At 51.0% G+C, this 19,837-nt stretch overlaps 1 protein-coding gene across 3 annotated transcripts in view; it reads right to left on the bottom strand.

The window, feature by feature from the left end:
• Nucleotides 1–19,837, bottom strand: part of KIF20B (kinesin family member 20B) — a 2,369,321-nt gene that overhangs the window by 64,737 nt on the left and 2,284,747 nt on the right. For all 3 annotated transcript variants that reach the window (XM_069611316.1, XM_069611317.1, XM_069611318.1), the window contains one exon: nucleotides 12,432–12,567. In XM_069611316.1, coding sequence (XP_069467417.1) covers nucleotides 12,432–12,567 — 136 coding nt within the window. The remainder of the gene's footprint in view (nucleotides 1–12,431; nucleotides 12,568–19,837) is intronic.

A 19,837-nucleotide genomic window follows, 5' to 3' on the forward strand; every position in this document is an offset into this window, starting at 1 on the left:
AGGCGGGGCACTCCTATACTTCCCTCCCAAATCGATCTCTGCAGAGTGGCTAATGCAATGCAGGGTTGTTCCCCTCCCCATATCAGCTCTCTAAGGAGGCCTTCCAGCCGGACAAATTCTGAATCTGGGATCTCGAGCGTAGCATTTTGCAAGACTTATAGGAATCTAGGCAGGGTAATCATCTGGCGAACATCATTAGTGAATCGGTCCATGATAGGCTGAAGATTGTGGGTTGTATAGCGTGTTAGGTCCGCAGATACCAGAATACCCAAGTACCGGAAGTCGTGTTCAATTTTATATGGGCAGTTTTTGGGGCTAGCCTGCATTCCGCCCTTTATCGGAAAAAGGATAGATTTTCCCCAGTTGATTCGTAGCCCACTGAACTCACCAAATCGAATGAGGATCTGCGTCACTACGGGACAGGTTCGGATCGGATCTCCCAAATACACCAACAGATTGTCAGAGTACAAAGATGCCCTATCCTCGTGTCCCTCCGGCCATCAAAATCCCATCCAAGCCTTGTTCTGATGAAGCCACAAAGCAAGCGTCTCAATAGCAAGTGCAACGAGGAGGGGGAAGAGGGGGCATCCCTGTCGCGTTCCTTTACCAAGGGGGAAGGGCTCAGAGGGCCACCATTTCACTTTCACTTGTGCCTTTGGGTTCGTATAGAGCAATTGTATCCAGCCAAGAAAAGTGTCCACAAATCCCATTTGTCGCATGGTTTCCCAGAGGCTTTCCCACCTGACCGAATCAAATGCCTTCTCGAAGTCAATTGCTAACAGAGCAAGAGACGTGTCTATGATGGGAGCTCGCTCCAGTAGCAGGTGGAGGCGCCTTATGTTCATTTGTGTTGATTTATGTGGCATAAAACCACATTGGTCCGGGTGGATCAGAGAGGAAATGACTGACTACAGCCGATTGGCTAAGAGTTTGCAAGGATCTTGGCTTCGCTGTTAATCAATGAAATAGGCTTATAAGAGGCGCATTGCTCCGGTGGTTTGCCCGGTTTGGGAATGACGACAATTGTAGCCTTGCATAAGTCCGGCAGGAGGGTACCTTGCTCTCGGGCTCGGAGGAACATTTTATGGAGAGGTGACGCCATTTTTTTCCCCACCCAGTTTTTTCCAGGTTTCAACCGGGAACCCGTTAGGACCCGGTGGTTTCCCAGACTGTAATTGAGCTATGGCCTCGGCAATCTCTGATTCAGTAACATCAGAATCCGGTTGTATTTTTTCCTGTTCTGATGAGCACGGCAGTGTGATATCTTCTACGAGGGAGGGATTCAATGGGGATTTCTGGGTGCAATACAAAGCAGCATAAAAGTTGGCAAAAGCCTTGGCTATTTCGCAATCTGACTGGTACTTTTCATTCTGTGGGGTTATGATCTCCTTGACATGGAGTTGGACCCTTGTCCCTTCTCTGAAGCCAGGCCATTTTACCTGCTTTGTCCCCATATTCATAGATCCTTGACCTGGATTCCCAGTTGGTGTATTTGGCGTTATCTAGCTCAATATTCCTAAGTCACACTCTGGCGCTCTTAAGGGACCTAAGAATCTCAGGACTCAGATCAAGAATATACCTAGACTCCCATTCGCCCATTTCTACTTCAGCTTCTGATATTTTCTGGAGCCGCTCTCTTTTTATTCACCGTCCAGGAGATTATCTCTCCCCTCAGCGCTGTTTTGTAGGCCTCCCATTTCGTTACAGGACTATCGACCATCGTATTATTTATTTTGAAGTATTCATTAGTTGTCTCAGTGAGACAATCGATAAAATCAGGGAAGCCCAGGTGGTAGCTATTCAATCTCCATGTTTTAGGGGGAGATCTGCCCTGCATATTCAACACCAGCATCAGCGGTGAGTGATCCGAGATACCTTGGGGAAGCAGCTCTGCGGCCTTTACTCTGTGCATATCAGTGACCGGGAGGAAGAGATAGTCCAGCCCGGACAGGGAGCCGTGGGCTCCCGAGTGGAACAAGTAACCTTTGATTCCGGGGTGGAGGTCTCTCGATACATCTAAGAGCCCAGCGCTGACACAAACTTAGCTAATTTAGTGGAGGTATTTAGGTTGCGGTATCAGATGCGAGTGCAATCCATAGTGTTACACATGACATTGTTGAAATCGCCCCCTAGAATCCACATGTCAGGTTGATGCTTTGCCATAAGGGTAGTCAGTTCATCTAGCGGATCCTTCCCCAGCACCGGCGGGGAGTACACCGAAGCGACAGCTAGCGTTCCCCCCCTCAGAGTGAACCAAGGACCACCACATAGCGACCCCTAGGATCTTGTTCTATTGTCAGTGGCACAAATGGAACGCGTTTATGTGGCAGGATCAGAGTCCCCCTGGATCCCATTGTGTATCCCGCGTGTAGTGCGGATCGATAGTTGGTTCTACGAAATGGGGTGCAGTTGGTCCCTGCTAAGTGTGTCTCAGTTATCAGGGCAATGTTAGGAGAATGCCTATTTTTTTATATGCCTTTTTTTCCACTTGATCCCAGAGCGCATCCCGTTCACGTTCCATGTGATCAATTTGAGGGGTCTAGGGCGTTCAAACAGCGGTGATCAGGTTAGTGTGGATGCTATTCATAGTATGTTGTACCAGAGTTCTCGACCCTATATGGCCTAGGAATAGGGTAAGCGTGCAGGAATTGGCTATAGCGGGGATGTGTTGGAACAACATATGGCAAGTAGTGTGACTGATTAGCCTTGTAGGTACAAGGTAGCTGGAAAACAACAAATAAAAACGCAAACAAGAAAACATTGTGATTCAACCGCCCCCCTGCCCATGCTCCTCCCTAACATTAAGTATCTGTTGCCCGAACTTGACTAGCGACCAAAAAGATTATGTCACCAGTGCAATTAACAAGTATAAACTGTTTCTGTCCCCAGCCAAACTTACTGCTAAAACGTAAGTTGAACGTTCAAGTGTGTGTGTGTGGGGGGGGGGGTCTATTGTGCCCGCCAGTAATGTGTCGGCTTGGCGAAGATGGAGTGTGACCTCAATTTCATCGACACGAGCTCTGCACCTGTGATGTTCCACGACACATTTTGTGGTTCCCTGGTGCCTCTACGGTCGGATAGATACATTTTCCCCAAAGACACAGGTCGGTCCATGTTTGGTCATACGCACTGTGGGTATCAACCTCAAGGTTGTTAAGGATCTGCATCCTCACGAGGGTCGTCTTGTGGTTCCGGTGTGGGTAGTCTTGCAGGTCTATCCCGATTTGGTCGGGCATGTGATCTTCTCCCGGGGTCCGGGCCGTTCCTCGTTCCGTCTCCTTCAATATGGGTTTCAGCCCACTTGCAGTCTTCCTGCGGGTCAGTGAAGTGTACTGTGGTACCCCCGGGCTGGATCCTCAACTGGGCTAGAAAGAGTAGTCCATACTTTACGTTCATGGAGTGGAGCTTTTTCTTCAGGTGTTCAAAAGATTGTCTGTCCTTCTGGAACTCACGGGTATAGTCTAGAAAAAAGGCAATCCGAGCGCCATTGTAAGTGACAGTTCCTTATGTTCGGGCCATTTGCAGAATTGCGTCCCTGTCACGATAGTTAAGAAGTTTGGTAATTATTGTCCTTAGAGCTGCCCCAATGATCGATCGTCCTGCTGGTGTCCGTTGTGCGTGCGCTATTGAAAACAAATTTGATAAGGTTTTTAGCGCAAAGAGATCTGCCAGCCATTGCTCCAATTAGAGTTCTGCACTAGGCTTTTCTATTTGTTCCAGTAGGCCAAGGATGCGAATATTATTGCAGCGCGATCTACCCTCGCCCTCGTCGATGCGTGCTTCCAGTGTTTTAAGTCGGCTCATTGCTTGCGACAGCTGCCGGTGCACACCTCTGAGGTTATCCTCCACCCCCGATATTCATTGTTCTGCTGGACAAGAGCTTCGGGAGGTCATGGCGGAGGAAGGAGACTTCCGTGCAAATGCTTTCCATTTTTATCTTTATCGAGGAGCGAGTGTTAGGAATGGCAGCCATCATGTCTTTCAGCATCAGCTGGTCAGCCGACGAGGAGGGAGTTGTTTGTGGTTCCGCATCCATTGACACAGTAGGGTTACTCGTGGCATATTGGTCCATGGTGCTCTGTGTAGTCTTTTTGCTCTCGTCTTTCCCCATGATGCCGCAGACCCGCGTCTTGGGTGTAGTAGAGGGTCGGGAAGCAGCTCTTGCTTCATCTCGGGGGTCTCGGCGCCAGTAGTAGCTATGTCAGGGAGTTACCTAGTATGGTATCGTGAGTATGTCCGGGTATAGGCCGCTCTGGTATCGTGGTCACAGGCGCGGCGCCGCGACCCTGGGGTGTTTCGCTAGCCCAAGAGCTCCAGTTAGTGCCACAGTGATCTCAGCCAGTGTCTCAGGTCCTCTCAGGTCTCTTCCAATGTTCAAAGAGGGTAGCAGGACGGGGGGAGGCCCTGTTCCTCTCTGAAGAGGTGCCTCTCAATGCGAGCTGTTATTAGGAACCTTTGTGGTCGCCACCGTGGGGAGGCCAGCAAGACAAGGACAGGGTCCAGAGTGGGTGTTTCAAGTAGTATTTAGCTTGGTACAGTGCCCTGGGCCGGTTCTTTATTTACGAAAGTTGTTACCACCTCCATCCCCCGGCATCAGGTCATTGATTCTGTACAAATATGTCACATCGCCCACGGGAGGGCAGTTTTCCGCCTGTTAATTCAGGCTCTGGTGCGTATGGAGAAGGGCTGATTACAATGGCACTGCATGGCCTGAAGGCAGGGAAGTGAGTTTGTGGTGGATATCTTCCACGCATTCCCATCATGCCCGCTGCCAGTGCCCAGGAGAATGCAGCAGGGGATCGCCCACTAACCTCCGAGTCCTCGATCAGCGTACTGTCCAGTAGTTACAGTGAGTAGACCGTGGTCCAGCCCACGGTGCCAAACTGGCTTCTGTGACAGATGGTATCCCAGGGAAATTCTGTCCATGCACATAGGTAAAGCACAGGATATGTTTTAGTTCATCCTGACACAGGCCATGCCTGTGGGTCCATGTCAGGAATCTTGTCAGCGTCTATATCCGTGGGACAGCCCGAGTCTGCAACAATGTTTTAGGTGTTCCGGTCGTGCTTCAGTGCCGGATGTTTGCTGAAGGGTGAGAGCTCAACGGATCCGGGATTAGGAACAAGTTACTTACCTGTAACTGTCGTTCTCCAGCATGGGCCTGGCATGGATTCACATGCTCATGAATATTCCCCGTCGTCAGTCCGGGAATCCTCGGTAAAGAAAAGTCAGTATCAGTTTCTGATCTGTCTTTCTCAGTAGTAACCAATCACTGGTCTCTGGTCATACTGCCCCCAGCCAATGACTGCCCTCTCCCTAAGCCCCGCCTCTGGCAGTCATCCTCAGATTTGGTAGCACGTAAAGTGGCAGTATGACCAAGTGAAGAGCCGCAGAGGGGTAGGAGGGAGGGTTCGCATGTGAATCAATGCCAGACCCATGCTGGAGAACAACAGTTACAGGTAAGTAACTTGTTCCTTCTCCAGCATGGGGTCTGGCATGGATTCACATGCTCATGAATATAAGAATACATAGCAGTACACACATGCACAACCACAGGAGGTGGCAAAGGCTCAACATTAAGTATTACATCAAAACTCAACATTAAGCATTTCTTACCTCCTCACCAGGCTCACCTTAAGCAAACAGCTTGCGCAGTACTGCTTGGCCGACCCTAGACTCCTCCCTGGAATCCCGGTCGACGCAGTAGAATCTCGTGAAGGTGTGCGTCGACCTCCACGTAGCAGCCCTGCAGCTGTCCAGCAGGGGCACACCAGACAAGAACGCTGTGGTAGCAGCGATAGGTCAGGTCGAATGGGCTCTCGGACGGCCGGGCAACGGTCGGTTTGCCAACCGATGACAGTGCATGATGCAGCCAGAGAGCCATCTGGAAATGGAAGTCTTCGAGAGAGCCTTCCCTTGGTTCACAGGTCCAAAGTTCACAAACAGCTGTGATGTCCTCCAAAAACTCTTTGTTCGGTCCACGTAGAACTTCAGCGCACTAGCTACATCCAGCAAGTGCAAATTCCTCTCGGCCGGCGACGAAGGCGACGGGAAAAAGACTGGTAACACCAAGGGCTCGTTGAGATGGAAGTCCGATGGCACCTTGGGCATGAAGGAGGGGTGCGTCCTCAGCACTACCCTTGTATCGTGAAAGGTCAGGTATGGAGGCTTGCAGGATAGTGCCTGGATCTCTCCCACGCGTCGTGCGGAGGTGATGGCCACCAGGAACGCTGCTTTCAACGACAGAAACTTCAACTGGGCCGAATGCAACGGCTCGAATGGCGGACCCATGAGCCTGGTTAGCACCACATTGAGCTCCCACGCCGGGGCTTTTCCCTTCACCGGCGGGAATGAGCAAAACAGACCTTTCATAAATTCCTTAACCAGGCGATGAGACCACAGGGATGACCGCCCTGTAGTCCTGGTGTATCGGGAAATCGCTGCCAGGTGTATCTTGATTGAAGCGCGAGCTAGTCCAGCTTTGGCTTGCGACAGTAGGTACTGCAACATTTGAGGGGCCGTAATCCGCAGAGGGTTAATCTTCTGTGCCCGGCACCAGATGGAGAACCTCTTCCACTTATGTCCGTAGCACTTGAGAGTTGAGGACACCCTGGCCTTCGCAAGAACCTCTCTGCAGTCGGCCGGGATATCGTACCCTCCAAACTCTAGTGCTGCAGGAGCCAGACCGGCAAGTTCAGCGTCTCTGGGTCGTGGTGAAGAATGGCGCCTCCTTCTCTGGAGAGAAGATCTGAGTCCATCGACAGCTTGACTGGTGGGGACGCTGACAAGTCCAGAAGGTCCGGGAACCAGATCTGCCTCGGCCACGCTGGTGCGACGAGGATCATCCTGCACTGGGGCTTCTTGAGCTGGTTGATGAGGCGGAGCAGCAACGGCACAGAGGGAACGCATATAGGAACAGGCCGTCCCAGGGGAACGAGAAAGCATCGCCCATGCTCCTCGGTTGGGGAAACCTGCTGGCGAACCTCTGGCACTTGGAGTTCATTGCCGTCGCGAACAGGTCGATCTGGGGTTTGCCCCATCGCTGAAAGAGTCGGTCCTCTTGGTCCTGGCGTAGTTCCCACTCGTGGCACGAGCGCAGCTCTCTGCTGAGTGAGTCGGCGATGGTGTTTTTTATCCCTGCCAGACGAAACGGCACCAGAAACATCCCTTGAGCAATGGCCCAATGCCACAGATCCTGGGCTTCCTTGGATAGGGCTGGGGACCTGGTTCTGCCCTGTTTCCGGATGTAAAACATTGTGGTGGTGTTGTCGGTGAAGATCCTCACTACCTTGCCCTTGAGGGACGGGAGAAGGACCGGGAGGGCCCAGAACTCTGCCCAGAGCTCCAGAATGTTGATTTGGAGCGGCTTCTCCTCCGGGAGCCAAAGGCCTCTCGCGTGAAGATCTCCAGTGTGCGCTCCCCACCCCTCCAGGGAGGCATCCGTCGTCACCGTCACCTGGTGGGTGGGGGTCTGAAAATCTGTTCCTGCCGCCAGATGAGCGCGGGTGCCCCACCACCGGATCGCTCGACGGAAGGTCTCGTTGAGGGATCCTGTCTTCAAAGCCGCCCGTTGCTTGTATCCAACGGGCGTCGAGGAACTTCTGTAGAGGGCGCATCCGAAGCCTGCACAGGCACACGAGATATATGCAAGAGGACATCATCCTGAGGCGAGGAGGGACTTGATGGACCTCACCTTGGCCACGTCCGTGGCCAGCAGACGCTGCACCTTGCCTAGGATGGCCTTTGTCCTTTCCTCAGACGGTGAGGCCAGACGCGCCACTGTGTCGAGCTTGGCTCCCAGAAATAGTGCGACTTGCGAGGGGACCAGATGGGACTTGGGGAAGTTGATGGAGAACCCCAGGTCCGCGAGTAGCTGGACGGTCTTCGCTGTGTGTTCCACGGTGAGCTCCCTTGTCTTTGCGCGGATGAGCCAATCGTCCAGGTAGAGGTAGACCTGGATCCCCTGCAGGAGCAGCTGCGCCGCCACCGGTGCTAGGCACTTGGTGAATACCCTGGGCGCCGACTTTAGTTGGAACGGGAGGGCCTTGAGCTGGTAGTGCCGCCCTTGGACCACGAACCTGAGGAACTTTCGGTGTCCTTTTAAAATGGGGATGTGAAAGTATGCATCCTCCAAATCCAACGACGACAGGAAATCGCTCTCCTTCAGCTGTCCCAGCACGTGCTGGAGGGTGACCATCTGGAACTTCTGTGCCTTGATGTACTTGTTCAGTCGTCGCAGGTCCAGGGTGGGTCGCCATCCTCCTGTCTTCTTTTTGACAAGGAAGTACCTTGAGTATACTCCGGAGCCCCGGAGCCTCTTCGGGACGAGCTCGATGGCACCTTTTTTGAGCATCGCCCTTACCTCCAATAGCAGTCGAGGCACGTGATTTTCCTTCCTGACCACGGGTGGAATGTGGGGGCACTTTTTTTAGAAATTCGAGGGCGTGCCCCTGGGCCAGGGCGTCCAGCACCCAACGGTCGGTGGAGATGGACTCCCACACGCTGACGAACTTCACCAGCCGGCCTCCCACCGGGGTGCTTCGGTGGGGGCCCGACACCACGGCCGGTTCAATCTTGCTTGGAGGACGCCTTGCCCTCCCTGGCGACGACGGCGGGGTCCACCCGACTTTCCTCATCCTCTATCGGCTTCCTGTGACAAGGAGCGGGCTGCTTGGCGGTATGTAGAGGAGCCACCGCCGAATCCCTTGGAGGCAACCAGCTTGCCTCCGGTGCTCCGAAAGGACGGCCTTTGTTGCCGGAGAACGCCTAGGGCCTTAACTGTCTCTGTGTCCACCTTGATGGCTTGGAGGGACTCATCCACTGTTTTCCCAAACAGATTGTTCTCGTCGAAAGGCATGTCCAAAACCTTGGCTTGTACGTCCTGGCGGAAATCCGTCACCTTGAACCATCCTTGTCGTCTAAGGCAAACGCTGTTGCCTAGCTGGCGGAAACCAGTGTCTGCAATGTCCGTTGCCACCGTTATGGCGTGGTCCGACGCCACTTCGCCTTCTTGCAATGATCTCCAGGGCCTCGGCCCTCTTGTCGTCCGGTAGGAAGTCCAACAGGGGGACGATCTTGTACCATAACTTCCTGTCGTAGCGGGCCACGATCACGAGGGCGTTGGCCGCCTTAATCGTTGCCGCCGACGAGATAACTCGTCGTGCCATTGCGTCCAGCTTCTTTCTTTCGCCGTCCGGCGGGGAAGTTGACGTTGAGGCCGATGCTCCCCCGCTTTCTTCTTGGCCACCGCTGAGACGACCGAGTCAGAGGTTGGTTGTGCCCTAAGGCACAAAGGGGCTGCGTCGGGGACCCGATACTTCTTCTCGTACCGATTCCTCTTGGCAGGCGTAGTAGATGGGTTCTTGAGAAGGGTGAGACCCTCGTCCCAGATGTCATCCAGCAGAGGCACGGCGAGGACTGTTTTCCTCTTGGCCTCGTGCTGTTGGTAAAGGAAACCTTCCTCCTTCTTCTCTTTGGGGCAGAGCTGAAAAAGCTCGGATGCCAGGGCGATCATTGCATGGAAAGATCTGAGCTCGTCGGGCGGGGAGGCCAGGGCTGTGGGCGATGGGAGCTCCGTCCCGTCGTCACCGCCGTTGTCGTCAGTACCCGTCGTGGCCGTGTACGTTCCTGTGTCATCCCCAGGGAGGGGGGACGTGGGCAAAGATTGAGTAAGCCGCGAGGGCTGAAAAGGAGGGGCTGGATGGATCCGTCTTCTCTTGTTTGGGGGGCTTCCCGCCGGGCCTGGGTCTGGCTCCTCCGTCGAGCCTGGTTCTGGTTCCTCCGTCGGTGGTGAGGGCAACCTCATCCTTATCTCTGAACATAAGGATTGTATTGCCAACAAAATGGCCGCAGAGTTGTCCTGCGGCTCCGGGAGAGACGGGTGACTAGGACCCTTGCTGGTGCCGACGTCGCTCTCGTCGTCCTCTTCGTCGGGATCCCTCCCATGGGAACGGGCCTCTTCGACGCCCTCGTCGAGACCCTCTAAGACTTCTACCAGCTCCTCCTTGGATGCTGTATCTGTATCCACAATGGCCACCGCCACCCCCCCCTCTGTTTCCGCGGGGTCTTCACGGGGGTCTTTTCGATGGGTCTGAAAGAGGCTTCCCTCCGCGGAGGCAGGGAGATTCTAGGCAACGAGGTCCCCTCCACTGGTGTAGCCTCCACAGGCTGCATGAGGGCCGCCGCAATTTCCTCGATAGAGGCTTTGGCCGGGTGAATCAAGGCCTTTACCACCTTCTGTGGGCCTGTGGCCTTCACCTTGGGGGAAGGGTCAACGCCTCGCTCCCCCTCGGCTGGATCCTTCGAGCTCCACCGGGGCCTCTCCAGAAGCTTCGCCGGGTTCTCGCCTTCCTCTTCCCTGAGCCAGAGCGTTGGATCGTGGTTGATGGCGCTGGAGAGGATGCGCCCTGCCTAGCAGCCGAGGAGCCCGACCGTTCGGCTCTCCCGGTGCCCGATGACTCGCGGTGCTTTGCCTTCTGTTGGGCCCCCGTCGCCGGGGCACCCTCACGGGACTTAGAAGACCGCTCTGACTTCTTCTTTTTCACACCTGACGGGCTCTTTCCTTCCAGCCAGTCGGAGAGACGAAGGTGTCGGTCCCTGATGGTCCGTTCTGACATGTTCCCGCAAAACGCACAGTCCTTCTCCACGTGCGTTTTGTCCTCATGAAGGCAGTAGAGACATTTCGAGTGCTCGTCCTCCTTGAACACATTCTGCAGCTGGCATCCAGGGCAAACCCTGAACAGCTTTCCGGGCGACGAGCTTCCTTTCTCCTGGGCCATGTCCGGGTAGGCTGCAGAAACTTCTGGACTCCTCCAAGAAGCGTAACTCGATGAAAATTTCACCCTTGAGAGGCGTAGAAAATCCGAAACGGGTCCCCGTTGATCGGATGTAGACGCGGTGGAGCTTGAGGCTCTATTTGACCAAAAAATGAGAACATCTCTTTGAAAAAGCGCAAAAACGCAGCAAAAAGCTCGAGAGCTAAACATGAGGACTCCCAACACTTGAGCGTGCGTTAAAAATATGAGGATGGCTGCCAGGGAAGGGGATTAGGGAGAGGGCAGTCATTGGCTGGGGGCAGTATGACCCAGAGATCAGTGATTGGTTACTACTAAGAAAGACAGATCAGAAACGAAACAGATTTTTTCTTTACCGAGGATTCCCGGCCTGACGGGGAATATTCATGAGCATGTGAATCCATGCCAGACCCCATGCTGGAGAACCAGGATTAATCAGTCATTTTGCCGTTCCAGCTCCTCCCATCTCAGAGCCCAGAGTGTCCGATTCGGTGGTCGGGTCTGCCCGTTTAAGTGTTGCAGGGTGGGGGGGAACCACTGCACTCCGGGGCTCCAAGGCCAGTGCACCGAGGCCACCACAGGCCAGCGCCGCCGCGCTCCAGCCCACCAGCACCGAGCAGCCTCTTATTCCCGGCCGCCTCAACTGTCTCCTCTGGACATGCTCAGTCCCAAGTCTGAATCAGGAGGTTTGCACCCGACGAAGGGTCAGTCCCACATCCGGGCAGCAATGGGTCAGGGGTCCATTTGTTCCAATTTCACTGTTACCCTGGTGCAGGCCGTTGTCTGGGTAGCGCCGTTTTCTTTCCTACGGCCATTGGATTGCGGCAGCCATCTTGGTAAATTTTCAGCACCCAGGAGGAAAGAAATAACTTTGTGCATCTGGAGAGAGGAGCTTCCGTCAAAACCCCAACTTCGGTCGGGGGTGCAGCACTCCAATTCGCACCAGTAGGAGTGTTTTGACAAACGTCTGCCACGCCAAGAAGGATGTTTAACAGGATATTTTTGGCGGTCCACGGGAGCAGCCGGGACTCACGTCCTCTCTGCTCGCATGATGGCCACACCACCAGCTTGCTGGATGGTTTGAGTGCATGATATTATGATGGCAACAGTAGGAAATGATAGGAGCGTCTGGGCACATGATGCCAATGTTTGGCATATAATAGCAATAGGTAACTAATGGTGTGTATTTAGACATAGTTAGGAAGTGGCGAGTGCAACTGGGTATCTGATGCCAATAGCTTTCTAATTGTGTAAGCACACGACACACAGTGGCAATCGGTAGAGTCTATAAAATGCAGTTATTTTGCAACACGAGACTCAAATTATCGATTTGCGAATGCTTGTTTCGTTGGCTTTTGTACAAAGCACTGCTCTGCCAATCTGACACAGTTGCTCTTGCACCACTCTGCATTCCCTCCATATAGCTGCAAAAAAGTTCAAAAAATGTTCTTTTGCTCGTTTAATCAAAAACGAACATCACATTGTATTTTACAGCACAGACATCTTGGTTTGTTGTTCACACATTTTGAAGACAACTGCAACTTTAGTTTTGGGAGTACAACACACCAACTAAAGACTATTTACACAATTGCTCCGGTCACTCAAACAAGCCATCACAAACCTCACTTGTGTACGCACCTTTATTTTGGAAGATAGCAGGAGAACTGTGCAATAAGTCGCCAATCTTTTGCAGAGTTCCGTCTTTCTTGCGAGCCGACAATGTACTTGATGTTGAGATTTGCTTTTTTAAAGACGATCTTCTGTTGATGGTCTCCTAATGACATACATATGGATGTAATGTAAGTTTTAACACGAAACAAAACCAACAGTTAAATACAAACACCTTTCTGAAATCTGTAGTCTATCTAAATGGAGGTGGAAGTGAGATTGATCTCAATTACGTCTCCAACACTGTCAAACATAAACCAGGATGAGAATGTGCAGTGATATTGTGAGAAAATCACTGGAAGAAACAGCAGACATTCAATGGCTGCTAGACAAAGTTACAAAGATCCCAAACTCAGTTATGTACATATAGAGCTAGGCCTAAGGCCTTTTAAGGAACTCTCACCTAACATTCAGTTAGCTTGACGGAGCTCAAGGCTTACCCTTACAAGATCGGGAACGCAGCAAACAATCATAAGGCAAAAGAGTAAAGAGAAAGAAGGTATGGTACAGACAAAGGATTAAGGAACTGGCAATGTATTTACTGAGTGAAAATAGGAGCAAGCACTTGCATGCACAAGCACTCAGCCATCCGGGTGCCATAGAACCAGTTACCAGGGGCCCAAAGGTGATGAGGCTTAAGGTTTCAGAGGAGTAGTTTAGTTCACTCGGCAGATTACTAACCTAGTTTTCAGTGCTTTGCGGAAGGGCCAGAAAGAACCTACAGCTCAGAGGGCAGGTGGGAGAGAGTTCCATTGCTTGGCAGCAACGACTGGGAAGCTTGTGCCTCCCTCTTTCGGACGTTTATATTTGGGTGTCACAAGCCTGTGAGAGTAAGGGGTTCTGGTGGGCCTGGAGGGTTGGGACAAGGTGACTGCGACAAGTAATGGGGGGGGGGGGGGGAACAGACTTGGAGATGCATTTATGAGGGATGGGGAGAGTCTTGAAATTGATTCTCTCTGATGGGGTGCCAATGGACCTTTCTACAGGCAGTTAAGATGGGCTCTGAACAGGGAATGTTCAAGGCAGCGCGAAGGGCATTGTTTTGCATGGTCTGGAGTTTCTTAATACTGCGAGATGAAGGGAGTGCCAGCGAACAGGGCGTTGGAGCAGTCTAACCTGGCACCCACTACTGAGCAGGGCAATGGTTAGACATTTGTCATTGGAAAGGAAGGGTCTAGCAGCATTGATAAGTTTGGTAGAGTAAGCTGCCACTGAGGAGATGGCGTTGACTTGGCAGGTGATGGATATGGTTGAGTCAAGGTACACATCTAGGGTTTTCGCAGAGGCAGAGACTCGGATCACTGAAGGCTCAGTACAGAGAGGGTTTAGTTGCTTCAGTGTTGAAGTGGAGCCACTGATGAGAAGTTCTGCTTTCTCATCATTGAGGCAGAGTTCATGGGTAGCCGTCCAGGCTTGGATGGTGGTATAAGTGGAGTTTATTGTGGCAGAATCATCGTAGTAGGATCCAGATAGAGGAATGAGGATTTGTGTGTCGTCAGCATAGTTTGCGTAGGCAATGCTGAGGTAGTCTAGGAGATCGAATAGGGGCTTCGTGAAGATGTTGAACAGAGTGGGGGACACACAGGACTCTTATGGCACATCGCAGTTAGTGGGGATGGGTGATGCCCAGGAATTTTTTGTGAAGACTTTCATACTTCTACCCTCGAGAAAGGAGGCAATCCAAAAAAGCTGCTTCTGTGGAAAAGGAGGCCGAGGAGATGGTATGTTGGCATAGAATGTTTATGATCGACCTGGTCAAAAGTAGCGGACAGATCAAGGAGGAGTAAGGCTAAATTTCCCCTGTCACTGATCTCGTCCAACTGGATTTTCAGGTCAACTAGCTCTGATTCCGTGCCATGTCCTGGACGGAAACCAGATTGACGCCTGCCAAGGATTTGATTAGACTCAAGATAATATTGAATTTGAATGTAGGCCGTCCTGTTGAGAATTTTGAGGAAGTACGGAACCGTAGTGATGGGCCGGTAGTTATTGGGTGAGGTAGGATCAAGGGTGTTTTTTTTTTGTTTTTTTTGAGGAGGGAGGACCCTGGCTTCCTTTAGGCAAGCTGGAACCAGCTCAGAGGTGAAGGAAGCAGTAATGAAAGCAGTGATTAAGGGGGCTGTTTCAGGACATTTATTGATCAAGGGTGCTGGGCAGACATCACTTTTACAGCGTGAGGGCTTGAGGCATAGGAGAATGCGCAGCGATTCCTGTGTGGTAATTCTGTTGAATGTGAACAGGGGGACTGCAAGCTTATTTAGGATGGGGGTATGGGAGAGCCTATTCAGATGAGCAAGGCTGGTTTGTTTGGCAGAGATTTCCCTTTGTAACATGTTAATTTTTAACAGTAGGGCCTCCTGGATATTGGTGCACCAGGCAGCATCTTTGGTTAGGATGGAGGTTTGGGGGAATAGGGTCTTCAAGTTCGCTAAGGATGGCAAAGAGTTCTTTTGAGTTGGCTTTAGCAATTCTAGTATTGAAGGTGCTAGTTTTAGCTTGGATAATGGCTTGCTTTTACTGTTTGGACAAGTTTGAGAACTGCAGTTTGAGGTCTTCTGTGCGGTAGTTATTCCAGCAAGTTTCTGTGCGTCTTTTTTCAGTTCAGCGGGAGGCTAGATCAGGGGTGTACCATAAATTCGAGCGAATAACCGGTTTGGCTGGTTTTGGTACCAGCAGAGCAATGGAATCAATGGCATTGGTCAGAGTTTAGGAGTACAGGTCAGCTAAGAACGTGGGGTCAGTAGAGGCCAAGTAGTCTGGGTCAGGGCTTTGAGACAAGGGAGGAGGTTTTCTTTAGTGAGTTTCTTGGAGCAGCGAGCTGGGGGGATGAGGGGAGCGATGTAGTAGGGGGTTTGGCATGTGGACTATAGGGAAGCAAGACTGAGGTGATATGATGGTTCAACCAGGGACAAGGCGAGTTAGCTTTGATAGAGATATGGTAGCTTTCGTTTGCTGTCCAGTCAAGAGATCTCCCTTTAATGTGAGTGGGGTTTTCAATACATTGTACAAAGCCGAGTGCAGGGAGGGCATTGGCTACGGAGCAAGCTGGTAGGTCAGAAGGGTCGTTGCGGGCAAGGTTAAGATCACCCAATAGGAGTACTTGTGAGGAAGGTTTGGCGTTGTCCCCTAGGATGAGGAGTAGGTCCTCCTCAAAAGAAGACATGGCCAAGAGGGCAGTAGACTATGTGTGCAAGAATGGTATTGGTGTGGGATATGGAGAGTTTGATGGAGGGGATGTCGTAATTGTTGAGTGTGGATTCGATTTGTCTGACGCTTAAATGTTCCTTGGAGATGAAGGTGATGCCAGCTCCTCTGGCATTAGATCCATCCTGTGGATAGTGTAGCCTGAGGTGATGGCTAGGGAGATGGTAGATCCAGAGGCAGAGTAGAGCCAGGTTTCCGTGACTGCTAATGCATCAAGGTTGTTGGCAGTCAAGAGAGCATGGGTGGGTATAGAGCGCCGGCTTATTAGTGCTAGTTTAAAGCAGGGGATGGTAGTGGAGGCTGCAGAGGTGGGCCTGTTGTCGCGTTTCCGTTGTCCTCTATAGGCACAAAGCTCGACATGAGGAGGCAGGGCACTGACAGAGATTGAAACAGTAGCAGCATTACATTTCTGATTAGCATTGGGCAGGGCGAGAGGAGTGTTAGGCAAAATTACATGCAGTACCCTTTGGGAACACTACACACAATTAAGACTACAAGTGACAGTACAATTCCACCTTTGGTACAAGCCTGTACTACACAGAGTGGTAGCAGTAGCGGAGCAGACAGACTTATCTCAAGAGTAAATGAGCAGTACAAGATAGTTACACAAAGGACAGCAATTGCTATGATTCAGGCAAACACTGACTCAAGGTTTCTAAGTAAAAGAATATATATTTATTTACTTATCAGTTGTATAACAGTTCACTTTTCTAAGCAAGTTAAAAATCAAAATCATAAATACACCACACCACTTCCCTTAAATTCCAAACAAGTTAAGCTCACAAAATGAAGTGGGAGCAAAATGGCACTCCAGCAATTTAAAAGGGAGGGAAAGACAAGGTTATTAGAAATTAGGCAAAACCAATAGGTAAGTACTCAGGGCAATTGAACAAGAGAGACTACAGTGAGGAGATCCGATAGAAAAGGCTTAGGGCCAAAGTCAATGGGTCAAAAATCTTTTTCTCAAGATCACACAGTTCAGAGTAGTTTACGGTAAAGTTTGAGGCACAGATTCCGGACGAGGTTGGTTGGTAGAAAGGTTAGTTCGAAGAGAAGGACAAGCCCTCGGATTGGAGAAAGATTCCAAACACTTTCACCGCGGCTGAGCGAAACGCACAACCGGATTTGAACAGTACCTTAAAACAGAGAGGGGGCTGTAGCTGAGGCAGACGTTCCTGGTAGTTCCTGCAGGCTCACAGTTCCTGAAGCGACTGTTGGACTGATCAGAAGTAGGAAGACTGGAGGGTCCTGCACTACCCAGTAAGAAACCAGCAGCAGCGCCAAACAACGAATAAAAGGTGCGCTCCTTAAAACCCAAACAGGGTCCGACCTTCCTGGCTATCCGGCCCACTGTAGCTCTGTACAGCGAATTCGACCAAAGGAGGGGTCCTGGCTTGTAGTTTGGGCAAACTGGTTGGTCCCACCAGCTCAAGGAAAGAAGTTTCCTGGAGGATCTTCTCTGTCGTCGGATTTGGAGATTCGGGCCGGGCGGTTCAGTCATGGTAGGGGGTCCTGTTCTTCCAGTTCCTCGTTGGTTCTTTCGTTCCAGTGGCGAATCTGCTCTTCCAGTCCCAGAGACCAGCTTTTTATGCAGTTTTCCCCCATTCATACAGCCTGGCTTTCAATCACAGAGCAGGGTGGCTGGCCTGGCAAGGCCAGTCCCCTTAGCCAATGAGACAAGAGTGCGACTTGGGTTACCAAGGGAACCCATGGCAGGGGTCCGAAGATCCCTCCCTCACATCCTGCCTACCTAGACTATCAGGCACCTTAAGGAGGGCTTCTGTGCAGAAGCACGCGAAAAGAAAGCGAACAAAGGAATCATCCCCGGTTTGGCGTGCAGAGTAAAACACGAGAAAGACTAACAAAAAGAAATGGGGAATAAACCCAGCCGGAACCAAAATAAAATGTATTTGGTCAAGCGGGTTTATGTTCGAGGCTAATATAGTAGCCTAAAACATTACCACGTTTATATAAGATAATTGCGGTAGAAAAGTTAGGGTAGATACCACTGCCACCAGCCAAGTCTTAATGTTAAGGGAGCGAAACATGGCACCAAGAGGCACAGACAAAAAGGGATAGGAGTTAACCCTTTCCAATACTCCATGTAAGATGGGGTGTACTGGGTCTGTGGTTTAAAGTGACTATATAAAGTTAATGGCAACTTTACCTGTTTCTGGGGGACAGTAGTCAGACCCAGAAAAATGGAGTCAGTGGGAAGTCTCAAAGACAACCCTGTGTCACTGCACTGAAGGTGCTGTCTAACACACACAAAAAGTGGTGCACAAGGAGTAGGTGAGGCTCCAGTGCCCAAGATCACACAAAAAGTGAAAACACACAGCAAAACACATGTAAGAGGGGGGAAAAGGCTCACATTCTTACTACGTGGAATAAAATAAATCCTAGAAATCCAGCAAAGCTGCTGGAGGACTCACTAGGTAAGGGAAATCAACCATTTATGAGAATTCTCCCTAACAAGGAGGCAGTACACATGCTATACATTTTTGATTGGCTTTCGGAGACTGGGCAAGAGAATGCAGTATGCATGCATTATTTGAAACAGCAGTAACAATATAGTTCCGATATTGGAGGGCTGGGAAAGGGAAGGCCATACACATACATTATTTGAAACAGTAGTAGCAATACAGTTCTGAATCACGTTGGAAGGCTGGGCATATGGGCAGTACACCTACATTGAGTGATAGCAGTACATTTCAGTTTGGCATTAGTGGTCTGGGAGAGAAGAGGCCATACATGTGTGTTGCTGCAGGGTGTAGCGTCTATCCTGCTATGCACATAGGGCAACCTACGGACAGGGGTGCGATGCACAGAGGGCTTCGTAGAGTCTGTAGAAATGATGCTCACTTTGGGAGCACGGTTCAGTTTGCAGCTTTAGGGGGCGGGTGCAGGACTTACAGTTGCGACAGCTGAGGAGCTTGCGTGGAGAGAGCTCCTGGGTGTAGTGGTATCGGTAAAAGCATGATGTGCAGGCCTGGGAGGTACTGGATGCCGGCTTCTAAGGAGGCAGTGGTCATGTGTGGTGGTTAAGTGTAGTCGAAGGCGTGCAGAGAAATAGTACCCAGACCTCGATCCTAAACGTTCATTATGGAAAAGGGTGGACAGTGGTTTCACTGTATAGGGCGTGCAAGACGTTGTGCGGCAGATAGGCGTAAGTTGCGGAGAGCGGGGCTGCATGTAGACAGTGTTATCGTACATGAGGCTGCATGGGGGTGACTGGGATAGTCGAGACTTGACACATGGAGACGGTACCTGATGCCGGCTGTAGAAAAGGGCTTAGCGCGATATCGGAATAAGCAGGAAGATTAGGAGACATCCTTAGGCTGCGGCGCAGAACTGCAGATACCTACTGCCGCACAAGGCGTCTTGGTTCCAGGACGATCGGTTGAGATTGCATGACGAGGAACGAAAAGGGCAGGCTCTATACGTCTATTGTGCGGCGCCTAACACCTGCGGCGCACAACACTGCGCCCATGGCCTGCAAGAGCGTTGCCTCAGAGGGTCTGGTGGGTTTGATTGTAGCAGAAATGAGCGAACGTAGTGTAGAACGTAGTGTGTAGATCAGGCAGTGTGCTGTAGACCTATAATTTGCTTTCATCAGAGTTCACTTTAAAGATTTAAAAATAACTTTGGGTGGGTGCTACTGGTAGGCAAAGCAGAAATGTAAGGTCCACAGATAAACTAAATCAGGCTTGCTTTGTTGGCTCCATTGACAGTGTCTTTTCCAAACAGTTTTCATTAACTAACATACACAGAACTGGGCATTTCTTTGGACAATGATGCAAATACAAAATACTGCAAAGTACCTGTGCTAGCGTAAATAAAGTTGCTAGTAACTTGCCACAGCATCAGTTATTAACAAAGGGCCTTGCCAGGCTTTCTACGAGATACAATGCAGATCAAACATGGATTTCGCAAGTTCTGCTGTCAAATTTACAAACCCATTCGATAAAATGGCTTGAGGTACCATACCATTATCAGGACCTGCCTCGCGTCTATCGCTTGGTTTCCAGTGGACACCCAGTAGGAGTGTCACAGCAATCAATGCATTACTGGTGACCAAGTAAGGAGAAGGCAAATCAATGTTGGAAGCACTACTTTGGAAAATAAGAGCTGTTCTTGCAATGGCCTAACAGGATCAGTATTGCAGAAATGAT

Source organism: Ambystoma mexicanum, chromosome 8, assembly GCF_040938575.1.
Source record: "Ambystoma mexicanum isolate Mex_15411 chromosome 8, UKY_AmexF1_1, whole genome shotgun sequence".
Taxonomy (NCBI): domain Eukaryota; kingdom Metazoa; phylum Chordata; class Amphibia; order Caudata; family Ambystomatidae; genus Ambystoma; species Ambystoma mexicanum.